Source organism: Somniosus microcephalus, chromosome 7, assembly GCF_052327205.1.
Source record: "Somniosus microcephalus isolate GS21.2 chromosome 7, FLI_Smic_1.0, whole genome shotgun sequence".
In the NCBI taxonomy this organism is placed as follows: Eukaryota; Metazoa; Chordata; class Chondrichthyes; order Squaliformes; family Somniosidae; genus Somniosus; species Somniosus microcephalus.
This window is the reverse complement of record NC_140993.1, coordinates 112,009,189-112,034,722: the sequence shown is the minus strand read 5'-3', so window position 1 is coordinate 112,034,722 and position 25,534 is coordinate 112,009,189. Positions and strand designations below refer to the sequence as shown.

The following is a 25,534-nucleotide window of genomic DNA, read 5'->3' as shown; positions in this document are numbered from 1 at the left end:
GTCCGCCTGTTGGGCTGTGTTTCTATCACGCGCAGTTCGGCGCGAAAGCGAAGCGTTGCCGCCCTCCCTGCAGTTTTCCCCCCAAAAAACGACTGACACTGCGACCACCGAGGAACGGGTCTAACGGGCACCCCGCGGCCGCGATGGCGATCGGCAACGTGGGAAAATTGCTCTTCATCACGGATACTCTCTCCGGTCGTCGTTTTCTGTGCAACACCGGAGCGCAGTGCAGCATTTTACCCGCGTCCGCCCTCGATGTGCAGACGGGGAATCACGGCCCCGCCCTTGAAGCAGCCAATGGCGGAACAATTCGGACCTTCGGCAGATGGCGAGTGGAGTTGTGCCTCGGGGGGCAACGTTTTCACTGGGAGTTTGTTACGGCCAAAGTTTCCCAGCCCCTCCTCGGCGCGGATTTCCTGTGCGCCAACAGCCTCCTGGTCGACGTTAGGAACCGGCGGCTGATCAACGCAGCAACTTTTAATTCTCTTCCGGGTTACCGCAGTAACACTACGTCACGCACCGTCTACTGTGCGTTCCCGACTCCTGATGAGTTCGCTCGCCTGCTCAGCAAATTCCCCGACCTGACAAGACCCACGTTCTCCTCCACAGCCACGAAACATGGTGTGGAACACCACATCACCACCAACGGCCCCCCAGTCTACGCGCGGGCCCGGCGCCTAGAACCTGGCAAGCTGGCGGTCGCAAAGGCAGAGTTCGCAACCATGGAACGGTTAGGGATTATTCGCCAGTCGAATAGTCCCTGGTCTTCACCCCTCCATATCGTCCCGAAGCCTGATGGCGGCCATGCGGCGACTATCGACGACTAAACGACACCACCACTCCTGATCGGTACCCGATCCCCCATATCCAGGATTTCTCTGCCCATTTGGCAGGGAACACCGTGTTCTCAAAAGTCGACCTCATCCGGGGCTACCACCAGGTCCCAGTTCATCCACAAGACGTCCAAAAGACCGCAGTCATCACCCCATTCGGCCTCTTCGAGTTTTTACGGATGCCGTTTGGGTTGAAGAACGCCGCCCAGGCTTTCCAACGCCTGATGGACTCCGTGCTGCGGGACCTCAAGTTCCTCTTCGTCTACCTGGACGATATTCTAATTGCCAGTCCTACTAAGGAAGAACATACCTGTCACCTACGCACCCTTTTTCGACGCCTCAGCCAACACGGCCTGATTATCAACCTGGCCAAGTGTCAGTTTGGCCTGCACCAAATTGACTTCCTGGGGCATCGCATCACCTCAGAGGGAGCGGTTCCTTTACCTTCGAAGGTAGAGGCGGTGACATCCTTTCCACGCCCGCAGAACATAAAGGCCCTGCAGGAATTCCTAGGCATGGTAAACTTTTACCACCATTTCGTGCCTAAGGTGGCACTACTCATGCAGCCCCTGTATGAGGCCTTCAAGGGCAAGACTGGCAAGAACCCGGTAGACTGGACGGATGACATGGCCCGAGCGTTCGCCGACACCAAAAGCGTCTTAGCCAATGCGACTATGCTGGCGCACCCGCTGCCAGGAGTCACCATCGCCCTCACCACCGACGCATCGGACTACGCAGTCGGTGCCGTGCAACAGCAGTGGGTGAATGGGACGTGGCAGCCGTTGGCATTCTTCAGCCGTCAACTACGGCAGAACGAGAGAGCATACAGCACGTTCGACCGGGAGTTGCTTGCCCTTTTTCTGGCCATCCGCCATTTTCGGTTCCTTCTGGAAGGACGTCCTTTCCCCGCTTTTGTGGACCATAAGCTGCTGACCTTTGCAATGTGCAAGACCGCCGAACCGTGGTCAGCCCGACAGCAGCGTCAACTGACCTACATATCCGAATTCACCACGGATATACGGCACGTGGCCGGTAAGGACAAACTGGTGGCAGACTGCATCTCCCACGCGATCGTCAATACGGTTCATTTGGGCATCGACTACGCCCTCATGGCAGTGGACCAAGCCTCAGACCCAGAAGTCCAAGCTTACCGAATGGCCATCACTGGCCTCCAGTTGGCCTACGTCAAGTTCCATTTGGCAGGTACCTCGCTGTTGTGTGACGTCTCCGTACAGGATCCTCGCCCTGTCGTACCGGTCGTCTGGCGCCGCAAAGTGTTCGACATGGGTTGTCGCACCCTGGAATGAAGGCCTCCCAGAAACTGATTTCAGCGAAATTTGTATGGCATGGCATGCATAAGGATGTCCGCGACTGGGCCAACACCTGCATGGTCTGCCAAAAGGCCAAGGTACAGCACCACATCAAAGCTCCATTGGCTGCCTTCACAGTTCCGGAGCGACGTTTTGACCACGTCAATGTGGACCTGGTAGGACCACTCCCACCCTCCCATGGTTTTTCACACATCCTGACCATGGTTGACCGCACCACCAGATGGCCGGAGGCAGTCCCCCTGTCATCCACTACTTCTGGCCAGAGCGTTCATTTCCTCCTAGATCGCCCGTTTCAGAGTACCCGCCGATATTTCGTCAGACAGGGGACTGCAGCTTTCCTCCGAACTCTGGAATGCAGTGGCCCAAGGACTCGGTGTCAAATTACACCGCACCACAGCCTACCAACCACAGGCGAATGGCCTCTGCGAATGCTTCCACCGGGACGCTGGATGGGCAGACAAGCTACCGTGGGTCCTGTTGGGTCTTCGCACGGCCCCCAAAGAAGACCTTCACTCTTCATCAGCAGAGCTGGTGTATGGTCAGCCGCTGCGGGTCCCAGGGGACTTCCTACCAACGTCGACGGAGCAATGGTCCGTGTCTGCCCAGCTTGCTAGTCACCAAGAGGCGGCCAGATAAGAACGTAAGAACATAAGAAATAGGAGCAGGAGTAGACCATACAGCCCCTCGGGCCTGCTCCGCCATTCAATAGGATCATGGCTGATCTGAATCTAGACTCAGTCCACTTCCCTGCCCGCTCCCCATAACCCCTAATTCCCTTATCTGCTAGGAAAATGTCTATCTCCATTTTAAATTTATTTAATGTTGCAGCTTCCCCAGCTCTCTGGGGTAGCAAATTCCATAGATTTACTACCCTCTGAGTGAAGAAGTTTCTCCTCATCTCAGTTTTGAAAGGGCAGCCCCTTATTCTAAGATTATGCCCCCTAGTTTTAGTCTCACCCATCAGTGGAAACATCCTCACCGCATCCACCCGATCAAGCCCCCTCACAATCTTATATGTTTCGATAAGATCGCCTCTCATTCTTCTGAACTCCAATGAGTAGAGTCCCAACCTACTCAACCTTTCCTCATACGTTAACCCCCTCATCTCTGGAATCAACCGAGTGAACCTTCTCTGAACCGCCTCGAGAGCAAGTATATCTTTTCTTAAATATGGAAACCAAAACTGCATGCAGTATTCCAGGTGTGGCCTCACCAATACCCTGTATAACTGCAGCAAGACTTCCCTGTTTTTATACTCCATCCCCCTTGCAATAAAAGCCAAGATTCCATTGGCCTTCCTGATCACCTGCTGCACCTGCATACTAACTTTTTGTGTTTCATGCACCAGGACCCCCAGATCCCTTTGTATTGTAGCACTTTGCAGTTTCTCTCCATTTAGATAATAACTTGCTCTTTGATTTTTTCTGCCAAAGTGCATAACCTCACACTTTCCAACATTATATTGCATCTGCCAAATCTCTGCCCACTCACTTAGCCTGTCTATGTCCTTTTGCAGGTTTTTTATGTCCTCCTCACTCACTGCTTTCCCTCCCATCTTTGTATCATCGGCAAACTTGGATATGTTGCACTCGGTCCCTTCCTCCAAATCGTTAATATAGATTGTAAAGAGTTGGGGTCCCAGCACTGACCCCTGCGGAACACCACTAGTTACTGATTGCCAGCCCGAGAACGAACCATTTATCCCAACTCTTTGTTTTCTGTTAGATAGCCAGTCTTCCACCCATGCCAGTATATTACCCCCAATCCCGTGATTTTTTATCTTGATCAGTAATCTTTTGTGTTTCGCACCAGTGCCCACTTCGCACCACGGGCCACAGCGGTCACACGTTCCCATGGAGCTTCACAAGGCTGAATACGTTTTTATTCGCCATGACGCACATAGGGATCCGCTCAAGGCCCCATATACCGGTCCCTTCCGCGTGTTGGAAGCAGGGGACAAAACCTTCACGGTAGATGTCGGTGGTAAACCGGGCCACATTTCGGTCGACCGCTTAAAGCCAGCACATTTGGACCTCGACCGCCCCGTTGAGACAGCACAACCGCTGAGACGGGGTCGGCCACCCGTCGTCGTTACGGCAGACCAAGTGCGACCGCCCGCCAGACCGCCAGCCGCCCAGCAGCCTCCGCCTCGAGAGTACAGGAGTCGTTCTGACAGGCTTGTCAGACCCCCTCACCGTTTGACTTTGTCCGTTAAAGCGAATTCTGGGGGGGCGCATGTGGCAGAACCACTGAATGACTCTGGCTAACTGTATATAATTCTCTTTAACAATGTTCTAACACCAGCCTAAAACTGTACCATTGTGTTAGGCATTACTGTGTTTTGTATATAGAGTTTGCATGTACGGGGCGTGGCCCCTTTAAGCGTGGGAAAACGCGGGCAAACGCGATGACGTCACGTCGCAAACCACGGGACTGCCCAGTCAGTCCCCGTGGCTTCTCCGTTGAGTAAAGACCTGTTTAATCGTTCTCTGGTGTCGATCTCAGTTATTCGTAGGAATTCGTTAATTCCTACAATACTTTTAATATTATAGTCAACACTCAAGTTGCAATAAAATACCTCGGTGATGATGATGACATTGATGTTTCAACTTCACTAAGGGTAAATAATTGGCTTCAGAGGAATATAAGTTTGAACCTTAAACTTCAACACCAATATCTATCCCTAAAACAGTGTAGTATAGCATGGTTTCTGGAGGACCAGGTGAAAAAGACTGGTCATAATATTTAAAACAACTGATACATTGTTGCTATGGATATTGGCCAGAATAATACTGCAGCGACTTAAGCTGTTGAGAAAATTAATGTAACCAATAGTCTAAAATGTCATGTAATATAGATGCTTAATAGTGAATTTGACAAGTTTGGTATAGAGACTATTTCCAACTCACACAGAGCATTGGGTCCCTCTTGTGGCTTGTATAAGCATTGATGGCAAGAATGCCTGTGAGATAGAGGATCCAGCATTTAATTGCATATTGGATCCAAATATTGTGGTGATACAAAAAATTATGCGCATGAAAGAGTTACACTTCTCAGGTTTCCACATTAACTGAGAGACTTTGAATTTCAGTATTTCAAGAGTTTTATCATCTACAATTGGTCCTAAACAATCCAAGTCTCAGTTTCAGAGAATCACATGCTGCAACAACTTTCCCATTATCCAGTCCTCTGGGTTGACAGAAGTGAGGCCCCAAAATTCCAATCTGGGGCCAGGGAGTAAAGCAGATTGGATTGTATGCCTGCAGTCAGAATTTGTAGTGGAATCCTGTTCCACCAGGATTTGGTCCTGCTTTTTATGTGCAGTCATTTTCCAGTGGAGGAGAGGTGGGGCGGGGGAAGAAGTGGTGGTGGGGACACAGATCTGCAGGAGTTACAGGGCTTACCCTCGGAATTCTGCCTAATATGCCTTTATAAGGCCTCAACAGAAATCTCGCCAGCTGAGAACTAACATGAATACTATTAAGGTCGATGACCTTTCATCACTATTTTATCAACTACTATCTGATGTAATGGTAAACTAATTACAAGTTCTGACAATAGGTCATTGATCTGAAACGTTGGCTCTTTCTCTCTCCACAGATGCTGCCTGATCTGCTGAGTATTTCCAGCATTTTCTGTTTTAGTTCAGATTTCCAGCATCTGCACTATTTTGCTTTTGAATACTTTTTTTTTTAGTACTCTTCTGAAAAGCCCCCTGGAGGATTGATCACCTTGGCCAGCACTACTATTGGCTGCATTTGGAGATGAAGAGAAAGAAGTGTTACCTTCATTGTTTGACCCCTCCCAGGCCTTTCTTCTATCTTTGGAAAAGCATGGTGCTCCTCCATTTTGACTTCACGTCAGGCACCACCGATGTGCCTTTGCAGGTGCCTGCCATCCATGCAGACATCCCCATTCCTGGGATTTCGGATGGGATCTGCATTATATTGTTTGGGTGGTCACAAATTCTGCTACTCCGAACTTGGCAGAGCAGGAGCAGGACATCAGATAGTAGTCGATAAAATAATCACAAGAAAGAATATGGGCAGGATTTTCATTGTGCCGTGGGGTTGGGATTGGAGGCGCGCGGGGGGTTAAAATCCCGAATTCGGGGGTCCCGACACCATCCTGCCCCCAACCCGCCTCCATGCCAATTTCAAAGGAGGCGGGTACCCGCCCCGCACTGGGACCCGCCTACCCGAGGCGGGAAGGGATTAGTGCCAATTAACTGCCTGTTAACAGATGAAATTTCAGTCTGTGACGTCACCTGTTGCCGGGTGGCCCTTAATTGGCCTGCTGAGCCTGCTGGGTGGGCTCAACAAGGTCAATCAAGTTAAAATCGCGTGGATTGGCCGCATCTCGATGGAGGCGGGACTATAACCCAGAAAGTTGTAGTCCTGCCTCCAACCCGACTCCTCAATGAAAATCCAGCCCTTAGTGTCATGAGCTATGCAAGTTGCCAGACGTACACAAGTGATTTAACATCACTTGAATTGTTTTTCGATCAAACTCTGCTACAACATTACGCACAAAGCTAGGTGGGAAAGTACGCTGTGAGGAGGACACATTGGGGGGTATTTTCCCAGCCCTGGGTAGGCGGATTTGGAGGCGGGACTGCCGGGAAAATGGCAGAAACTGGGAGCGGGTACCAACCCTGCTCCCAACCCGCCTCTGTGCCATCTTCCCGGGAGGCGGGTCCCCAAGTCGCGCAGGGACCTGTCTCCTTGAGGCGGGAAGGGGATTAGAGCCAATAACAGGCAGTTAACAGGCAGTTTTGAGGCTTAGCCCCATTTTACGCCTGCAATTGCAGGCTTCCTGATGGCTGCGAACCTTGTTAGGGTCAGCGAGGCGAGCAGTGGGTCTGTGGGGGTGAGAGGGGTCGAAATGTCCACTGCAGAGGTGAGTGATGGGTGCAAGTGTGGACAGGTAAGTACAAGAGGTGAGTGTAAAGTACTGGAAAAAGTTTCCTTACCTTTGCTTCTTTCTGCAGGCTTCAACCAATGAGGATCTGGAGGTGCCTCATCTCAATGCAGAGATGATAGAATGGTTGCTGCATTCTCAGATGCAGCAGCCATCTGCTTTCTGCTGAGAAGAAAGATCTTGGTGAGCCTTCTGTGCAAGGACTCACCTTAGAACAGAGATTGTCAGTGTTTGACAGCTTCTCAATTCACCTGTCAAAATTTTTTCGACAGATGAAGCGTCATCTGCCACCGGCTTTCCCTTAATTGTCTGGTAAGCCCGCAGGGTGGGCTTAACAAGGTCAATCAAGGGATAATTGCATGGGTTGGTCAGACGTTGCTAGGGGCGGGACTAAAACCTGCAGTCCTGCCCCCAACGCGCCTCCATTGACAAAATCCAGCCCAAAGAGCCTGCAAAGGGATATAGACAGGTTAAGTGAGTGGGCAATAAGGTGGCAGATAGAGTATAATGTGGGGAAATGTGAGATTACTCACATTAGTAGGAAGAATAGAAAAACAGAATATTTTTAAAATGATAAACTATTAAATGTTGGTGTTCAGAGAGATTTAGGTGTCCTCGTACAAGAAACACAGAGAGTTAGCATGCAGGTACAGCAAGCAATTAGGAAGGCAAATGGCATGTTGGCCTTTATTGTAAGGGGGTTGGAGTACAAGAGTAAGGAAGTCTTACTACAATTTTACAGAGCATTGGTGAGACCACACCTGGCGTACTGTGTACAGTTTTGGTCTCCTTATCTGAGGAAGGATATACATGCCTTCGAGGCGGTGCAACAAAAGTTCACTAGATTGATCCCTGGGATGAGAGGGTTGGCCTATGAGAAAAGATTGATTAGATTGAGCCTATACTCTCTGGAGTTTAGAAGAATAAGAGGTGAGCTCATTGAAACATGTAAGATTCAGAAGGGGATTGACAGGGTAGATGCTGAGAGGTTGTTTCCCCTGGCTGGAGTGTCTAGAACTAGGGGGTATAGTCCCAGGATAAGGGGTAGGCCATTTAAGACTGAGATGAGGAGGAATTTCTTCACTCAGAGGGTTGTGAATCTTTGGAATTCTCTACCCCAAATGGCTGTGGATGCTGAATCGCTGAGTATATTCAAGGCTGAAATAGATAGATTTTTGGACTCTAGGGGAATCAAGGGATATGGAGATCGGGCGGGTAAGTGGAGTTGAGGTCGAAGATCAGCCATGATCTTATTGAATGGCAGAACAGGCTTGGGGGAGCCGTATGGCCTACTCCTGCTCCTAATTCTTCTGTTCTTATATTATCTTATGTTCTTATTAACCAGCAACTAACTTCATGGCATCATCATGTCATGGCTCGAGCCGCTGCATCAACGATTCTATTTTTTCCAATATGAAAGTCAGTTTATATTTTTGAAAAGCTATCTCTTTAATTAATCTCCAGCTAGTGAGGGACCTTCATACATGTCCCTAAATAGAGTCCATGGAGGAGGAGCAAGTGGGAACAAAGATGTGGTTTTAGGGGAAGGTGACGTTGAGAGAAAGCCTAACGGCTTTAGTTCTATAAAGTGCTTTGGGATGTCCTGAGGTCGTGAAAGGCCCTATATAAATGCAAGTCTTTCTTTTTTTTTCTATAGTCCACATTGTACTATGGTCCTGTAACTGTAAATTAAGTGGGTATCAGCTCTGGACTGATCCTGTATCCTATTTGCTGGTGTACTAGCTTTTACTCTATATTACTTGGCCACGTATATTCAGTTTATTATTTACTTCCTATGCATATATTACATTATTGTTATATAGCTGGGAAGGGACATCCTCCTGTAATACATTTCTTAAATCTCCTATTCAAAATACCAACTGAAATGGTATTAAAAGAATGAAGTAAAACAGCAGTAATATTAATAATCTGAAGTGGTAATTTTCCAACTTGCATTTTCAGTGATGAGCCTCTAAGAGCACATTAGAAACTCGGTGCTTGCTGTGCATAACTTTCTGACCGGTTAAAATTAATGCATGATTTTCTGGCATGCATGAGGCTCCCTGCTGGAATATGGAATCATAAGGTTACCTCATGGAGCCTACGCAGAATATTGAGGTCAAATGTGCTGAGGCCATAGCTGTATAACACATTTCCTTGTAATGGTGGGATTTGTAAATTTGTTGCTTCACTGTGAAAATGAGACATATTTCAATCTTTGCTGTTGTATATTTAAAACTGATATCATACCAAATTACTTTGGTAATATCATTCACTGAGAGACTATCTTTGCCACATACATTAACTTGTATGTTCCTTCCAATAAGAACATTGGCTCTGTAGATTGCTGCATTTTGTTCAATGTTGCTGCTATATCAATTTGATGCTTGTAATGATTCATCTTTGTTTTTCACTTCACAGATTTTTGTTAGTCCTTGGGTGCTTAATCCTGGCCATTTTGTCAACATTTACCGAATTCGAGACACTCTCACAAGAATGGCTCCTAATACTGGTTAAGTACAATCTAATTTACACAACTGTTGTTTTTCGCTGTAAAGTTAATCTTCTAATTATTAGATTTGAGCCTGTGCTGATTAATTAATGAGTTATGCAACCATAGCCTCAGCACATTTGACTTCAATATTTTGTGTAGACTTCATGGGGTAACCTTATGATTTCACATTCCAATTAATTGATTCTGATTATATTTGACAGAACGGTTCACAGATCTGTTTTCAAGGCAACCCAGTTAGCATGGTCCAGCATTTCTCAGATGTTTTGAGTTAGTTTGATCAGCCATGATCTAATTGAATGGTGGAGCAGGCCCTGATCTGATGTTTTGCTACAGAAGTCTGGTATCACATTGCAAAATAATACCCTACAATTCTCATCAAGGAAACGGATGTTAGTGCTGAAGAATAGAACACTTCCCCTATTGTTATCACCAGGCACTTAAAGGGCAGGTTATAGCAAAGCCAGAAGCAGAGCAAAGCTTCTTCTGTTGTGCCGCAACTCCATGCCTCAACCCTAACATCAGCAAAGCCACATAAATACTGTGGCAACAAGAGCAGGTCAGAGGCTGGGTATTCTGCAGCGAGTGTCTCACGTCCTCACTCCCCAAAGCCTTTCCACCACAATTCAGAAGTGTGATGGAGTACTCTCCACTTGGCTGGATGAGTACAGCTCCACCAACACCCAAGAAGCACGACATCATCCAGGACAAAGCATCCCGCTTGACTGGCACCCCATCCACCTTAAACATTCACTCCCTCCACCACTGGCACACTGTGGCTGCAGTGTGTACCATCTACAAGATGCACTGCAGCAACTCCTCAAGGCTTCTTCAGCAGCACCTCCCAAACCTGCGACCTCTTCCACCTAGAAGGACAAGGGCATGAGAACACCATCACCTGCAAGTTCTCCTCCAAGTTACACACCATCCTGACTTGGAAATATATTGCTGTTCCTTCATTGTCGCTGGGTCAAAATCCTCAAACTCCCTCCCTAACAGAAATAGGAAGATAGAGCAGATGAATGCGTGGCTGGAGAGATGGTGTAGGAGGAATTGGAACAGTTTCTGGGGGAGGTGGGACCTCTACAAGCCAGACGGGTTGCACCTCAACAGGAATGGGACCAATATCCTCGCGGGAGGGTTTGCTAGTGCTGTTGGGGAGGGTTTAAACTAGCTTGGCAGGGGGATGGGAACCTAAGTATAGAGTCAATAGGGAGGGAAGAAAAACTGGAATTGGAAAACAAAAATGTAGAAAGTAAATTGGAAGGACAGAGAATCAAGGGCTAGATAGTAGTCAACAAGGAGGTTTGCCTGGACTAAATGATATATACTTCAATGCAAGGAGTATAGCGAACAAGGCAGATGAGCTGAGGGCACAGGTAGATACTTGGGACTATGATATTATAGCTATTACAGAGACGTGGTTGAAAGAGGGGCAGGTATGGCAGCTCAACATTCTTGGTTACAGGATTTTCAGACGGGATAGAGAAGGAGGTAAAAAGGGAGGGGGGTTCGCGGTATTGATTAAAGAAACTATTACAGCTATGAGGGGCATAGATAAAGTTGATAGAAAGGACCTATTTCCCTTAGCAGAGGAGTAAAAAACCAGGGGGCACAGATTTAAAGTAATTGGTGGAAGGTTTAGAGGGGATTTGAGGAGAAATGTCTTCACCCAGAGGGTTGTGGGAGTCTGGAACGCACTGCCTGAAAGGGTGGTAGAGGCAGGAACCCTAACCACATTTAAAAAGTACTTGGATATGCACTTTGGGATGCTCTAACCTGCAGGGCTATGGAACATGAGCTGGGAAGTGGGATTAGGCTGGATAGCTCTTTGTTGGCCAGCGTGGACGCAACGGGCCGAAATGGCCTCCTTCTATGCTGTAACTTTCTATGATTCTGACAGCACTGTGGGAGTACCTTCACCACATGGACTGCAGCGGTTCATGAAGGAGGCTCACCACCACCTTCTCAAGGGTAATTAGGGATGGGCAATAAATACTGGCCTTGTCAGCAACGCCCACATCCCAGGAATGAATATTTAAAAAAATCACCGGCCATCCTTTTGCCTCTGTAAGTAAGGCTGCCAATTACTGTAGTTTAGAATTGGGGGAAGTTTCATGCTGTAGGCCCATGCTCAAGCCCATATTACATAGCATCCTTACAGCCAGCAGACAGATGAGATTTTTCTTCCATCAGTCTGGGCTGGATTTGAACCCAGGTCTTACCGTAAACTGTATTGTAGTTTATTGGGCAAGAATGATTTCTACCTTGAAGGCTGAACAATACAAAATTAAAAAAGAATAATTATGACCCATTGAGATGCAAAGTGCTAGAAATCTTGTCATATTTACCATGGTAACGACAAAAGGCAATCTCAACAGGTTCAAGCGCTTATCTGCCATTTGCTCCACATTTGTCCATTAGAAAGACATTAGACTTCTACATCACTTACCTACACCTCTACACACTTCACTCACCTACACCTCTACACACTTCACTCACCTACACCTCTACACAGTTCACTCACCTACATCTCTACACACTTCACTCACCTACACCTCTACACACTTCACTCACCTACATCTCTACACACTTCACTCACCTACACCTCTACACACTTCACTCACCTACACCTCTACACACTTCACTCACCTACATCTCTACACACTTCACTCACCTACACCTCTACACACTTCACTCACCTACACCTCGACACACTTCACTCACCTACACCTCTACACACTTCACTCACCTACACCTCTACACAGTTCACTCACCTACATCTCTACACACTTCACTCACCTACACCTGGATACACTTCACTCACCTACACCTCGACACACTTCACTCACCTACACCTCTACACGTCACTCACCTACACCTCTACACACATCACTCACCTACACCTTGACACATCACTCACCCACATTTCTACACACTTCATTCAGTTACACCTCTACACACTTCACTCACCTACACCTCCACACACTTCACTCACCCACACCTCTACACAGATCACTCACCTACACCTCTACACTTCACTCACCTACACCTCTGAACACTTCATTCAGTTACACCTCTGCACACTTCACTCACCAACACCTCTACAAACATCACTCACCTACACCTCGACACACTTCACTCACCTACACCTCGACACACTTCACTCACCTACACCTCTACACTTCACTCACCTATACCTCTACACACTTCACTCACCTACACCTCTACACTTCACTCACCTTCAGCTCTACGCACTTCACTCACCTACACCTGGACACACTTAACTCACCTACACCTCTACACATCACTCACCTACACCTCTACACACATCACTCACCAACACCTCGACACATCACTCACCCACATCTCTACACACTTCATTCAGTTACACCTCTACACACATCACTCACCTACACCTCTACACACATCACTCACCTACACCTCTACAAACATCACTCACCTACACCTCAACACACTTCACTCACCTACACCTCTACACACTTCACTCACCTACACGTCTACACTTCACTCACCTACACCTCTACACACTTCACTCACCTACACTTCTACACACTTCACTCACCTACACCTCTACACAGTTCACTCACCTACACCTCTACACACTTCACTCACCTACACGTCTACACTTCACTCACCTACACCTCTACACACTTCACTCACCTACACCTCTACACACTTCACTCACCTACACCTCTACACAGTTCACTCACCTACATCTCTACACACTTCACTCATCTACACGTCTACACTTCACTCACCTACACCTCTACACACTTCACTCACCTACATCTCTACACACTTCACTCACCTACACGTCTACACTTCACTCACCTACACCTCGACACACTTCACTCACCTACACCTCGACACACTTCACTCACCTACACCTCTACACATCACTCACCTACACCTCTACACACATCACTCACCTACACCTCGACACATCACTCACCCACATCTCTACACACTTCATTCAGTTACACCTCTACACACTTCACTCACCTACAGCTCTACACACTTCACTCACCTACACCTCCACACACTTCACTCACCTACACCTCTACACACTTCACTCACCTACACCTCTACACACATCACTCACCTACACCTCTACATACATCACTCACCTACACCTCTACACAATTCACTCACCTACACCTCTACACACTTCACTCACAAACACCTCTACACACTTCACTCACCTACACCTCTACACACAGCACTCACCTACACCTCTACACACGTCACTCACCTACACCTCTACACACTTCACTCACCTACACCTCTACACACGTCACTCACCTACACCTCTACACACATCACTCACCTACCCCTCGACACACTTGACTCACCTACACCTCTACGCACTTCACTCACCTACATCTCTACACAGTTCACTCACCTACATCTCTACACACTTCACTCACCTACACGTCTACACTTCACTCACCTACACCTCGACACACTTCACTCACCTACACTTCTATACACTTCACTCACCTACACCTCTACACTTCACTCACCTACACCTCTACGCACTTCACTCACCTACACCTGGATACACTTCACTCACCTACACCTCGACACACTTCACTCACCTACACCTCTACACGTCACTCACCTACACCTCTACACACATCACTCACCTACACCTCGACACATCACTCACCCACATCTCTACACACTTCATTCAGTTACACCTCTACACACTTCACTCACCTACACCTCCACACACTTCACTCACCCACACCTCTACACAGATCACTCACCTACACCTCTACACTTCACTCACCTACACCTCTGAACACTTCATTCAGTTACACCTCTGCACACTTCACTCACCAACACCTCTACAAACATCACTCACCTACACCTCGACACACTTCACTCACCTACACCTCTACACACTTCACTCACCTACACCTCTACACTTCACTCACCTACACCTCTACACACTTCACTCACCTACACCTCTACACTTCACTCACCTACAGCTCTACGCACTTCACTCACCTACACCTGGACACACTTCACTCACCTACACCTCTACACATCACTCACCTACACCTCTACACACATCACTCACCTACACCTCGACACATCACTCACCCACATCTCTACACACTTCATTCACTTACACCTCTACACACATCACTCACCTACACCTCTACACACATCACTCACCTACACCTCTACAAACATCACTCACCTACACCTCAACAAACTTCACTCACCTACACCTCTACACACTTCACTCACCTACACGTCTACACTTCACTCACCTACACCTCTACACACTTCACTCACCTACACTTCTACACACTTCACTCACCTACACCTCTACACAGTTCACTCACCTACACCTCTACACACTTCACTCACCTACACGTCTACACTTCACTCACCTACACCTCTACACACTTCACTCACCTACACCTCTACACACTTCACTCACCTACACGTCTACACTTCACTCACCTACACCTCGACACACTTCACTCACCCACACCTCGACACACTTCACTCACCTACACCTCTACACATCACTCACCTACACCTCTACACACATCACTCACCTACACCTCTACACACTTCACTCACCTACAGCTCTACACACTTCACTCACCTACACCTCTACACACTTCACTCACCTACACCTCTACACACTTCACTCACCTACACCTCTACACACTTCACTCACCTACAGCTCTACACACTTCACTCACCTACAGCTCTACACACTTCACTCACCTACACCTCTACACACTTCACTCACCTACACCTCTACACACTTCACTCACCTACACCTCTACACACTTCACTCACCTACAGCTCTACACACTTCACTCACCTACACCTCTACACATCACTCACCTACACCTCTACACACATCACTCACCTACACCTCGACACATCACTCACCCACATCTCTACACATTTCATTCAGTTACACCTCTACACACATCACTCACCTACACCTCTACACACATCACTCACCTACACCTCTACACACTTCACTCACCTACAGCTCTACACACTTCACTCACCTACACCTCTACACACTTCACTCACCTACACCTCTACACACTTCACTCACCTACACCTCTACACACATCACTCACCTACACCTCTACATACATCACTCACCTACACCTCTACACAATTCACTCACCTACACCTCTACACACTTCACTCACAAACACCTCTACACACATCACTCACCTACACCTCTACACACTTCACTCACCTACACCTCTACACACAGCACTCACCTACACCTCTACACACGTCACTCACCTACACCTCTACACACTTCACTCACCTACACCTCTACACACGTCACTCACCTACACCTCTACACACATCACTCACCTACCCCTCGACACACTTGACTCACCTACACCTCTACGCACTTCACTCACCTACATCTCTACACACTTCACTCACCTACACCTCTACACACTTCACTCACCTACACCTCTACACACATCACTCACCTACACCTCTACATACATCACTCACCTACACCTCTACACACTTCACTTACCTACACCTCTACACACATCACTCACCTACACCTCTACACACTTCACTCACCTACACCTCTACACACTTCACTCACCTACAACTCTACACACATCACTCACCTACACGTCTACACACATCACTCACCTACACGTCTACACACATCACTCACCTACACCTCGACACACATCTGTAACGTCCGTGTGTAATTGAGACACGGACTGCAGAAGTTGGTTATACAGGTAGACTATCATTTATCCGAAAACCTCGGGACCAGCCGTGTTTCGGTTTTTGGAAAATTTCAGAGTTCGGAAGGTGGGTCGGCGGGGGTCCGCGGGGGTGTCGGCGGGGGTCCGCGGGGGGGTCGACGGGGGTCGGGATCGGCGGGGGTCGGCGGGGGTCGGGGTCGGCGGGGGTCCGCGGGGGGGTCGACGTCGGCGGGGGTCCGCGGGGGCGTCGGCGGAGGTCGGGGTCGGCGGGGGTCCGCGGGGGGTCGGCCGGGGTTGGCGTCGGCGGGGGTCCGCGGGGGGGTCGGCGTCGGCGGGGGTCCGCGGGGGGATTGGCGGGGGGGTCGGCGGGGGTCGGGGTCGGCGGGGGTCCGGGGGGGTCCGCAGTCGTGGCTTGTCCGTCGCTGCTAGCCTGGAATGCAATGAAGTTCCGCATTTCCACCAACAGGTCGTCGTGCTTGGTCGGAACAGGGGCTGGCACCGCCGCGGGCTCAGAGTTCTCGTTGCTTTCGAGACTTTGGAAGAGAGTCAGGTGGTTCCGCGGGGGGGTCGGCGGGGGGTCGTGCGCACGACTTACGCTGACCCTCTGCTCAGCATAAGTCGGCAGGGGTCGGGGTCGGCGGGGGTCCGCGTGGGGGTCCACGGAGGAGTCGGCGGGGGTCGGGGTCAGCGGGGGTCTGCGGGGGCGTCCGCGGGGTGTCGTGCGCACGACTTACGCTGACCCTCTGCTCAGCGTAAGTCGTGCGCCACTCTGGTCATGTCGTGCGCACGACTTACGCTGAACGAAAAAACCTTCAGTTTTTAGAGGGTTTCGGTTTTCGGAAGTTCGGATAAAGGGTAGTCTACCTGTAACAGGTGTTTACTGAATGGAGACAAAACTGGAACTACTATACAAAGTTACTACACAGGCTTATATACAGAGGTGGTCACTACTGGTACTGCATTATACAGGGGCTGCAGAATATAGTTCCTTCTTCAAGGTACATACACTACAATTCCTCCCCTTTTAGCTAAACAGTACATAACATTCGATTAATAATTCAATAACATATTTACAATTACAGTTGCTATATACATTAGCTGAAGTTAATCAATTATAAATTCAGTCTTTGAGGAGGCTTCCTGATTCTGTCCGGATAACGCCTCTTTGGGGTATCAGGTTCTTCTGGCAAAGTTGATTTGGGATCAACGTCGTTGTTTGATTCATCTGCTTCCAATATCACCAACTCTGCGGTAGATGCCATTGGTACTTCGGTTTCATCACCAGGCGTATAGGATCGTGGTGCAGATTTGACGTTTTCCAGTGACTCTAGAATCTGGTCAGCATGGCGTCTTACAATGCTCTCTCCAACGTCCACGGTATACATTAGAGGTCCTTGCCGTGTGCAGATCGTTCCTGGCTGCCATTTCTCTGTGCGGTAGTCCCGGGCCAAAACTGGTTGACCTATCTTGAAACTCCTGGTTGGCCTTTCATTCATATTCTGAAACTGCCTGTTCTCCACATCTCTTCTGATGTTTGGCTTAACCAAATCCAAGCGGCATCTTAGTCTTCGATTGAAGAACATCATGGCTGGAGTTTGGTTGGTAACCGCATGTGTCGTAGGCAAACAAGAAGTTATCCACCTTGTGTTATAGGGGTATGTCTTCATTACACATTGCCTTGATAGCCTTCTTGAATGTTTGAACGAACCCCTCAGCCAATCCATTGGTGGCTGGATGATATGGGGCGGATGTGTAATGCTTAACACCATTGTTCTTTAAGAACCTCCGGAACTCTTCAGACACAAACTGTGGTCCATTGTCGGAGCAAATCTGTTCAGGCAGCCCATTTCTGGCGAATATGGTTCGTAAGACTGTGATAGTTTTTTCTGTGGTGGTTGAGGACATTTTTATTACCTCTGGCCACTTTGAATGTGCATCCACCGCAATTAAAAACATCGAGTCCATAAATGGACCAGCAAAATCAATGTGTACCCTTTGCCATAGAGATGAGGGCCACTCCCATGGATGTAGAGGGGCTTGTGGTTGGGCGTTTTGGACCTTCTGGCATCCTGTACAGCTCTTGCTCATCTCTTCGATTTCTCTATCGATTCCCGGCCACCACACAAACGCTCTGGCTAAGTTCTTCATTTTTACCCCTCCCAGATGACCCTCATGAAGCTCATTGAGCACTCTATCCTTCAATTTGGGTGGAATTACTATTCTGAATCCACACATCAAGGTTCCTCGGCACACTGACAGCTATTCTCTCCTCGGCGAGAATGCTGGCAACAGTGGTTCGCCATGTGCTGGCCATCCCTTCACCGTTAAATCATAGACCCTGGAGAGTGTCGGGTCATTTCGTGTTTCCTTTTCTATGTTTGCATTCGTCACAGGTAGACATTCGACTACGGTCGAGTGGAATATCTCCACAGAATCCACTGCAGGTGCTTCTTCCACCGTCGGCAACGGTAAGCACGACAATCCATCAGCATTCCCATGCTGTTTAGTTCCTTTGTACTCGATGTCATATTGGTGTGCCCCTAGGAAAAGGGACCACCTCTGTAGCCGTTGTGCTGTCATTATCGGGACGCCCTTCTTAGGGTTGAAAATGGAGACAAGAGGTTGATGATCAGTTAGTAGAGTAAATTTCTGTCCGTGCAGGTAGTGATTGAACTTCTTCACCCCCCCACACCAGGCTGAGGGCCTCTCTGTCAATCTGGGCGTAGTTACGCTCGGCTGCAGTTAACGAGCATGACGCAAAAGCTATTGGCCTCTCTGAACCATCAAGGGATTTATGTGACAGTACCGCTCCAACGCCGTAGGGAGACGCATCACACGCCAGTCTTATCGGTAGTGATGGGTTGTAGTGAGCCAATACTTCTCTTGAAGTGATCAGGCCTTTACACTTCTGAAAGGCCCGCTTACATTCATCGCTCCATTTCCATGCTACTCCAGTTTGTAGCAGGGCGTTCAGTGGGTGCAGAATTGTGGACAAATTCGGCAAAAACTTATGGTAGTAATTCACCAATCCGAGGAATGACCTCAGTTGCGACACATTTTCAGGCGCTGGAGCCTTAACTACCGCTTCAATTTTGTCAGGGGACTTATGTAACCCCTCTTCATCAATCACGTGGCCACAATACGATATTTGTTTCTTAGAAAAACTCGCACTTGGGGCGATTGGCTCGTAGCCCATGTTCTCTTAGTCTAGTGAGCACCTGCTCTAGGTTGGCAAGGTGTTCACTGTCATTTTCACCCGTCACTAGGATGTCGTCCAAGTAACACTGAGTCCCCGGAATCCCTTGCAGGACTTGTTCCATCGCTCTTTGCCATATAGCTGGAGCTGATGCAACTCCGAATACCAGTCGATTATACTGGTAAAGACCTTTGTGAGTGTTTAACGTGAGCTATTTCCTAGAGGATTCTTCAACCTGCATCTGCAAATATGCTTGCGCTAGGTCAATTTTTGTAAAACGTTTCCCTCCAGATAGTGAGGCGAAAATATCTTCTATCCTCGGAAGAGGATACTGTACTGTGTGAAGGACTGGGTTCACAGTCACCTTGAAGTCCCCACAGATGCGAACCTTCCTTGGCTCCTCAGGCTTATTGTTTAACATTTTCTTCATGACAGGAAAGATGGGTGTCGCCCATTCGCTCCAGTCTACCTTAGTTAACACGCCTGCATTCTCCAGATTCTCCAGCTCTGCCTCAACGGCTGGGCGAATTGCATACGGTACCGGTCTTGCTTTGAAAAACTTGGGAATTGCATTCTCTTCTATTTTTATCGAGGCGGTTACGCCTTTAAGAGTTCCCAGTTCTTGTTGAAATACCTCTTTAGCGTTACCCAAGATTTTTGACAATCGGCCAGGTGTGACGTCGTCATCCTTTTTACCAGCCACAGTCAGTGCCTGAATGGAGTGCCAGTCTAAACTTATCTTTCTGATCCATTCACGTCCCAATAACGGTGGTCCACCATCTTGCAGTATGTACAGATACAATTTCTGTATTTCCTTGCCGTTGTATTCGACAGGCACCCTTATTTTCCCTCTGGGGTATACTTTCTGCCCCGTATATGTCTTCAAGACAATGGATGTGTCTTTCAAGGGTATGTGTGAGAATAGCCGCTCGTAGTCTTGTCGATTCATGATGGTCAGGGCTGATCCTGTATCCAATTCCATTTTGACTTGGGACCCTGCTATCGTGAGGGTGACCCAAATGGTTCGGTGATCCTCTTTTGTGATTACGTTGTGTAGTTTGAGACAGCTTAGTCTCTTGTTCCCGGATTCACTATCGCTCTTCTGGTCTTCGGAACTACTGTCCGTCATCTTTTGTACTTTCCTGTACTTTTCCTTAGTAAGCTTTTTGTTGTTGTTAGTCTTCTTCCCGGACCTGCAAACTCGTGCAACATGTCCCATCTTTCCGCATTGCCTGCATGTTTTGTCCTTGGACCAGCAGTCCTTCTGGTCATGGGTTGTTCTGCCGCAGCGATAACATTTTTCAAATCCCCGTGTCATTTCATGGGTGCCGTATTCCTGTGGCTTTTGCTGTATTTCCGCAGCTCCCCTTGCTGCTGCTTCGTATGATACTGCCACGCTGAAAGCCTTATCTAGCGCCAGCTCTTTCTCTGAGAGTAACCTCATCTGGGTTCCTTTACTCAGGAGTCCACAGACAAATTTGTCCTGTAGGGTATCTGCCAGTCCTGCTCCGAACTGGCAGTGCTTTGATAGCTTGCGTAGTTCCGTAAGGTAATCAGCATTGCTCTCATCTTTATGCTGATTTCTCTTGTGGAATATAAATCTTTCTGCTATCAGCAGCGGTGTAGGATTTAGGTGTTCCTGTAGGATATCAACAATTTCGTTAAAACTCTTCTCCATCGGTTTGACTGGAGTGATCAGGTTCCGCAATAGGCCGTACGTTTAGTAGTACCGATGCCTTTTTCTCATCGACTAGTTCATTTGCCTTGCAATATACTTCGACTCTTTCCATCTATTGCATTATCGAAGGCAGTGATATTGCCAGTCTTTGGCATCTTGGAGATCTAAGATGGCGCCTCCCGCGCTTTGCCTTCTTCCCCGCTGGATTAAGATGGCACCTCCCGCGCTTTCTGTCTTTTCCGCTGCTGCCAGTGCTGTTGCTGGCGTTTTTATGCCTTGATGGCGACGCCCTATGGTCTTCGCGCACTTCCCCCCGTGCTGCTGCCAACGCCGCTCTCCGCGGTCCCCGTGGCAAACTGCAGCTCCTCGCGGCTTTCTGCGCTTCTAATTTCTTTTATTTTAATTACTGTTCCCGTCGTCAGAGCAGACCCTATGGGACACTTTCCTCCCTCTTCTCGGGTCTGTACGCTGCCCGGCTTCGTAGCACCGGCCGCGCCCTGTGTGCTCCACCCTCTCTCTCTCTGTCTCCTCTTCCCGACAACGCTGCTCGGCCCCGTTGAAAAGCCACCCCATCGAGCTCTAGCCCGCCGCAGCCCAGGAAGGATCAGTGTACTACCTGCCACCAGCCCGATTAGCTGGAACACAATAGACTGGATAACCAAGCCCAGCTCTCGACAGCCTCTCCTGCAAATCTTCGAATTCGATGAATCAGAGGGCGGTTGCCCACGGTCGACACCCGTTTCTTCTGTTTGTTTTTTTTTCTTTTTGGATTTCTTCCTTCTGGCCTCGACCTCTCACAACTTCGCTTCAGGGATGGATCCCCGTGAGGTGGTGCAGAACTGTCGGTAAGTTCGGATCTGTTCGTCGCCAATGTAACGTCCGTGTGTAATTGAGACACGGACTGCAGAAGTTGGTTATAGCAGGTGTTTACTGAATGGAGGCAAAACTGGAACTACTATACAGGCTTATATACAGGGGTGGTCACTACTGGTACTGCAGTATACAGGGGCTGCAGAATATAGTTCCTTCTTCAAGGTACATACACTACAACATCACTCACCTACACCTCTACACACTTCATTCAGTTATACCTCTACACACTTCACTCACCCACACCTCTGCATACATCACTCACCTACACGTCTACACTTCACCCAACTACACCTCTACACACTACACTCACCTACACCTCGACATACTTCACTCACCTACACCTCTACAGACTTCACTCACCTACACCTCTACACTTCACTCACCTACAGCTCTACACACTTCACTCACCTACAGCTCTACACACTTCACTCACCTACACCTCTACACACATCACTCACCTACACCTCTACACACTTCACTCACCTACACCTCTAAACACATCACTCACCTACACCTCTACACACTTCACTCACCGACACCTCTACACACTTCATTCAGTTACACCCCTACACACTTCACTCACCTACACCTTTACACACTTCACTCACCTACACCTCTACACAGATCACTCACCTGCACCTCTACACTCTTCACTCACCTACACCTCTACACACTTCACTCACCTACACCTCTACACACTTCATTCAGTTACACCTCTACACACTTCACTCACCTACACCTCTACAAACTTCACTCACCCACACATCTACATACATCACTCACCTACACCTCTACATAGATCACTCACCTACACATATACACACTTCACTCACCTACACCTCTACACACTTCACTCACCTACACCTCTACACACTTCACTCACCTACCCCTCGACACACTTCACTCAGCTACACCTCTACACACTTCACTCACCGACACCTCTACACACTTCACTCACCTACACCTCTACACACATCACTCACCTACACCCCTACACACTTCACTCACATACACCTCTACACACTTCACTCACCTACACGTCTACACTTCACTCACCTATACCTCTACACACTTCACTCACCTACACCTCTGCACACTTCACTCACCTACACCTCTACACAGTTCACTCACCTACATCTCTACACACTTCACTCACCTACACGTCTACACTTCACTCACCTATACCTCTACGCACTTCACTCACCTACACCTCTACACACTTCACTCACCTGCACCTCTACATACATCACTCAACTACACCTCTACACACTTCACTTACCTACACCTCTACACACATCACTCACCTACACGTCTACACACTTCACTCACCTACACCTCTACACACTTCACTCACCTACACTTCTACACACGTCACTCACCTACACCTCTACAAACGTCACTCACCTACACCTCTACACACATCACTCACCTACTCCTCTACACAGTTCACTCACCTACATCTCCACACACTTCACTCACCTACACGTCTACACTTCACTCACCTACACCTCTACACACTTCCCTCACCTACACCTCTACATAGATCACTCACCTACACATATACACACTTCACTCACCTACATCTCTACACACTTCACTCACCTACACCTCTACACACTTCACTCACCTACACCTCTACACACTTCACTCACCTAACCTACACTTATACACACTTCACTCACCTACATCTCTACACACTTCACTCACCTACACCTCTACACACTTCACTCACCTACACCTCTACACACTTCACTCACCTACCCCTCGACACACTTCACTCAGCTACACCTCTACACACTTCATTCAGTTACACCTCTACACACTTCACTCACCTACACCTCTACAAACATCACTCACCTACACCTCTACACACTTCACTCACCTACACCTCTACACACTTCACTCACCTACACCTCTACACACTTCACTCACCTACACCTCTACACACATCACTCACCTGCACCTCTACATACATCACTCATCTACACCTCTACACACTTCACTCACCTACACCTCTACACACTTCACTCACCTACACTTTTACACACGTCACTCACCTACACTTTTACACATGTCACTCACCTACACCTCTACAAACGTCACTCACCTACACCTCTACACACATCACTCACCTGCACCTCTACATACATCGCTCACCTGCACCTCTACATACATCACTCATCTACACCTCTACACACATCACTCACCTACACCTCTACACACTTCACTCACCTACAGCTCTGTACACATCACTCACCTCCACATCTACACACTTCATTCAGTTACACCTCTACACACTTCACTCACCGACACCTCAACACACATCACTCAGCTGCTTCTCTACACACTTCACTCACCTACTTCTCTACATATGTCACTCACCCACACCTCTACACACTTCACTCACCTTCTTCTCTACACACGTCACTCACCTACACCTCTACACACTACACTCACCTACACCTCGACACACTTCACTCACCTACACCTCTGCACACTTCACTCACCTACACCTCGACACACTTCACTCACCTACACCTCTACACACTTCACTCACCTACAGCTCTACACACATCACTCACCTACACCTCTACAAACTTCACTCACCTACACCTCTAAACACATCACTCACCTACACCTCTACACACTTCACTCACCTACACCTCTACACACTTCATTCAGTTACACCCCTACACACTTCACTCACCTACACCTCTACACAGATCACTCACCTGCACCTCTACACACTTCACTCACCTACAGCTCTACACACTTCACTCACCTACACCTCTACACACATCACTCACCTACACCTCTACAAACTTCACTCACCTACATGTCTACATTTCACTCACCTATACCTCTACACACTTCACTCACTTACACCTCTACACACTTCACTCACCTACACCGCTACACACTTCACTCACCTACACCGCTACACACTTCACTCACCTACAGCTCTACACAGTTCACTCACCTACATCTCTACACACTTCACTCACCTACACGTCTGCACTTCACTCACCTATACCTCTGCACACTTCACTCACCTACACCTCTACACACTTCACTCACCTGCACCTCTACATACATCACTCACCTACACCTCTACACACTTCACTCACGTACACTTCTACACACGTCACTCACCTACACCTCTACAAACGTCACTCACCTACACTTCTACACACATCACTCACCTACTCCTCTACACAGTTCACTCACCTACATCTCTACACACTTCACTCACCTACACGTCTACACTTCACTCACCTACACCTCTACACGTCACTCACCTACAGCTCTACACACTTCACTCACCTACACCTCTACACTTCACTCACCTACACCTCTAAACACGTCATTCAGTTACACCTCTACACACTTCACTCACCTACACCTCTACAAACTTCACTCACCCACACCTCTA

At 48.3% G+C, this 25,534-nt stretch overlaps 1 protein-coding gene and 1 long non-coding RNA gene across 4 annotated transcripts in view; one reads left to right on the top strand and one right to left on the bottom strand.

Moving 5' to 3' along the window:
- The window catches only part of LOC147114846 (uncharacterized), a 98,193-nt gene that overhangs the window by 12,081 nt on the left and 60,578 nt on the right, over window positions 1–25,534 (bottom strand). The gene's annotated exons all lie outside the window — the stretch shown is intronic.
- kcnq3 (potassium voltage-gated channel, KQT-like subfamily, member 3) overlaps window positions 9,281–25,534 on the top strand; it is a 201,011-nt gene continuing 184,757 nt past the window's right edge. The window contains exon 1 of the mRNA XM_085992847.1: window positions 9,281–9,596. Within this exon, the coding sequence (XP_085848973.1) occupies window positions 9,468–9,596 (129 nt within the window). The 5' untranslated portion in view covers window positions 9,281–9,467. The remainder of the gene's footprint in view (window positions 9,597–25,534) is intronic.